Here is a 2098-nt window from a genome sequence, read left to right as displayed (position 1 = left end):
ATTTAGGTGAACCTTTCCATGTTGCTCTACACCACTGACTTACAAAGCATAACATGGGGACCTGAACTCTAGGAATTGTGCCCAAAATATTGGAATTCAGAGGAGGACGGGTCACCAGTCCCTGTGGACTCCCTGCAGCTGATCTTTCATGACAGTTTCTGCACCATGCTTCTGTGAGGTGATCATTTTGGTAGAAGAAAGGCTTTGCTGCCAGAGCTGCCTTTCCCTGTTCACTGATGATTTAAATATTAAAGGGGAAATATTTAAGATGCAGCAGACGGGGTGGAGGAAACAGATCCACAGAATGGAAGAAGCAGGGAGATCCTTGCAAGTTACTTCTTCAGGTACAGCGTCCTCTCCAGCAAGGAGAACAGAGAGCAGCACAGTGGTGACACCACCAAATCTCACTCCAAATCAGTTTAATTATAAGGAGCTTCTTCAAACCCCAGGAGATATTTCAAATCTATTTTACCAAAAAACACCTGAAAGTGACCCTAATGGATGTTCTCTGCTATCATAAAGCGTTTGCACATTACTGCTGCCTCGTGCAGGGACATAGGGGGTCAGAGGAAGGAAGCAAAGAACATGTTGGGGTGGGGGCATTAAATATGGGAGTTCTTGAATGATAAAGCATGGAATTATGAGATATAAATGTAACCAATAGAATCTTCCTACCTCATACATGCACAAGTTTTAGGGCTGCTATCATCCATCTTCTTTTACTGGCATGGAAACCATGACCACCATAGCCAGAGAATAAAGGCATGAGGATGAGGAGCACTGAGGGACTATGATTTTTATGATTGGAATGACAAGTCCAGTTATAGATGAAGTTTACCTTTAAAAACCCAAAAGACTTACCGCGACATCGTCATCATTCTGTATGAGCTGAGAATGACCGAACAAACGCCTCTTCAACATGGGCTCCACCAGGGTTAGGTACACCATGTAGAGCAGGAGGAGGCCCAGGATAGACAGGTAGATGATAATTGTCACCTGCAGGGGGGCAGAATATCTCATGTCATTACCTGTATAGCACACCTGTGAGTCTGCTGGGTATCTCCCATCAGTATGAAACATTACACCCTTCTGTCACTTTATAACTCGCTGGCGAAAACCAAAATTATTATGAATATTATCAATTTTAAAGCTGGAGGCGCTGACCTGTAATAAGTATGTGGGAGAGATGTGCTAATTCATTTGCTGACTTTATAATTGAATAACAATGTTTAGAATAAAGAAACAGGTTCTCTTAAAATGCCTCCACTTTTATTCAGCGGCACAAACTCCCTTCTCCTTCCTTCCCCCATAGCTTCTTTCAGCCAATGGGAGTGAGGGAATAAACCCAGTACTTCCAGGTATGGACAAGTTTATGATATGATAAGTAACATCTACAAAATCTCTAGTGATGGGAAGGGCTCCTCATTGAGGGCTCTGGTATAGGAGAGATTCTAAATGTAAAAGGTGAGGGATCCCCATTTTTTAAACATTTCCACACTTACACTGCACATTCATTCCTGTTTCTGGCTCCCCCAATCAAAATTTGAGCGATTAAGTATTGTGAGGCAAAGGGTCACATAAGCAGTAACTCACAATGACAACTCTGCCGCTAAATTACCTGAAGCATGCGAGATGATCTACCACCATTCCCTGCAAATCTCTTCAATGCTGGGCCCAAATGATGCAAATCTCAGCTGGTAATCACTGTCAGAGGACTGTGATCACCTAATACAGTTATGTTTTACTACAGAAATCCGAATTCTGACGTAGAATTCTTTGCTGTGCTTGAGGGGGTTGTAGAATACAAATTCCTGAGCCATGTTGCTGACACCCACCTTGATGGTGACGGAGCTGCGCTCTTCATATTTGCACTCGCAACGCAGGCAGTACGCCTCCACATCTGCACCGGGAACCGGCATGGGTATAACCACATGGAGACAATCACTGAAAAAAGAGAGAGTCACCAATCACTGAATATACCACAGGTATAAATACTGAATCTTCCAATGATAAAAATTAAATATTGAACCACAGAATGCAGGTGACTCCAAAATGGACGTTTTATCAATCATCCTAGATTGTAAGCTCTTTGGGGCGG

At 43.0% G+C, this 2098-nt stretch overlaps 1 protein-coding gene across 1 annotated transcript in view; it reads right to left on the bottom strand.

The window, feature by feature from the left end:
- Window positions 1-1944, bottom strand: part of TMEM9B (TMEM9 domain family member B) — a gene marked incomplete at its 5' end in the record, with an annotated part of 5691 nt that extends 3747 nt beyond the window's left edge. Inside the window, 2 exon segments of the mRNA XM_072422342.1 lie at window positions 862-996; window positions 1836-1944. Of these exon segments, the coding sequence (XP_072278443.1) occupies window positions 862-996; window positions 1836-1944 (244 nt within the window).
- Between the last annotated feature and the right edge of the window lie 154 nt (window positions 1945-2098).

This window comes from Pyxicephalus adspersus, chromosome 9, assembly GCF_032062135.1.
Source record: "Pyxicephalus adspersus chromosome 9, UCB_Pads_2.0, whole genome shotgun sequence".
NCBI classification, from domain to species: Eukaryota; Metazoa; Chordata; class Amphibia; order Anura; family Pyxicephalidae; genus Pyxicephalus; species Pyxicephalus adspersus.
The sequence above is the reverse complement of the archived record's forward strand: the minus strand, read 5'-3'. Positions and strand labels throughout refer to the sequence as shown.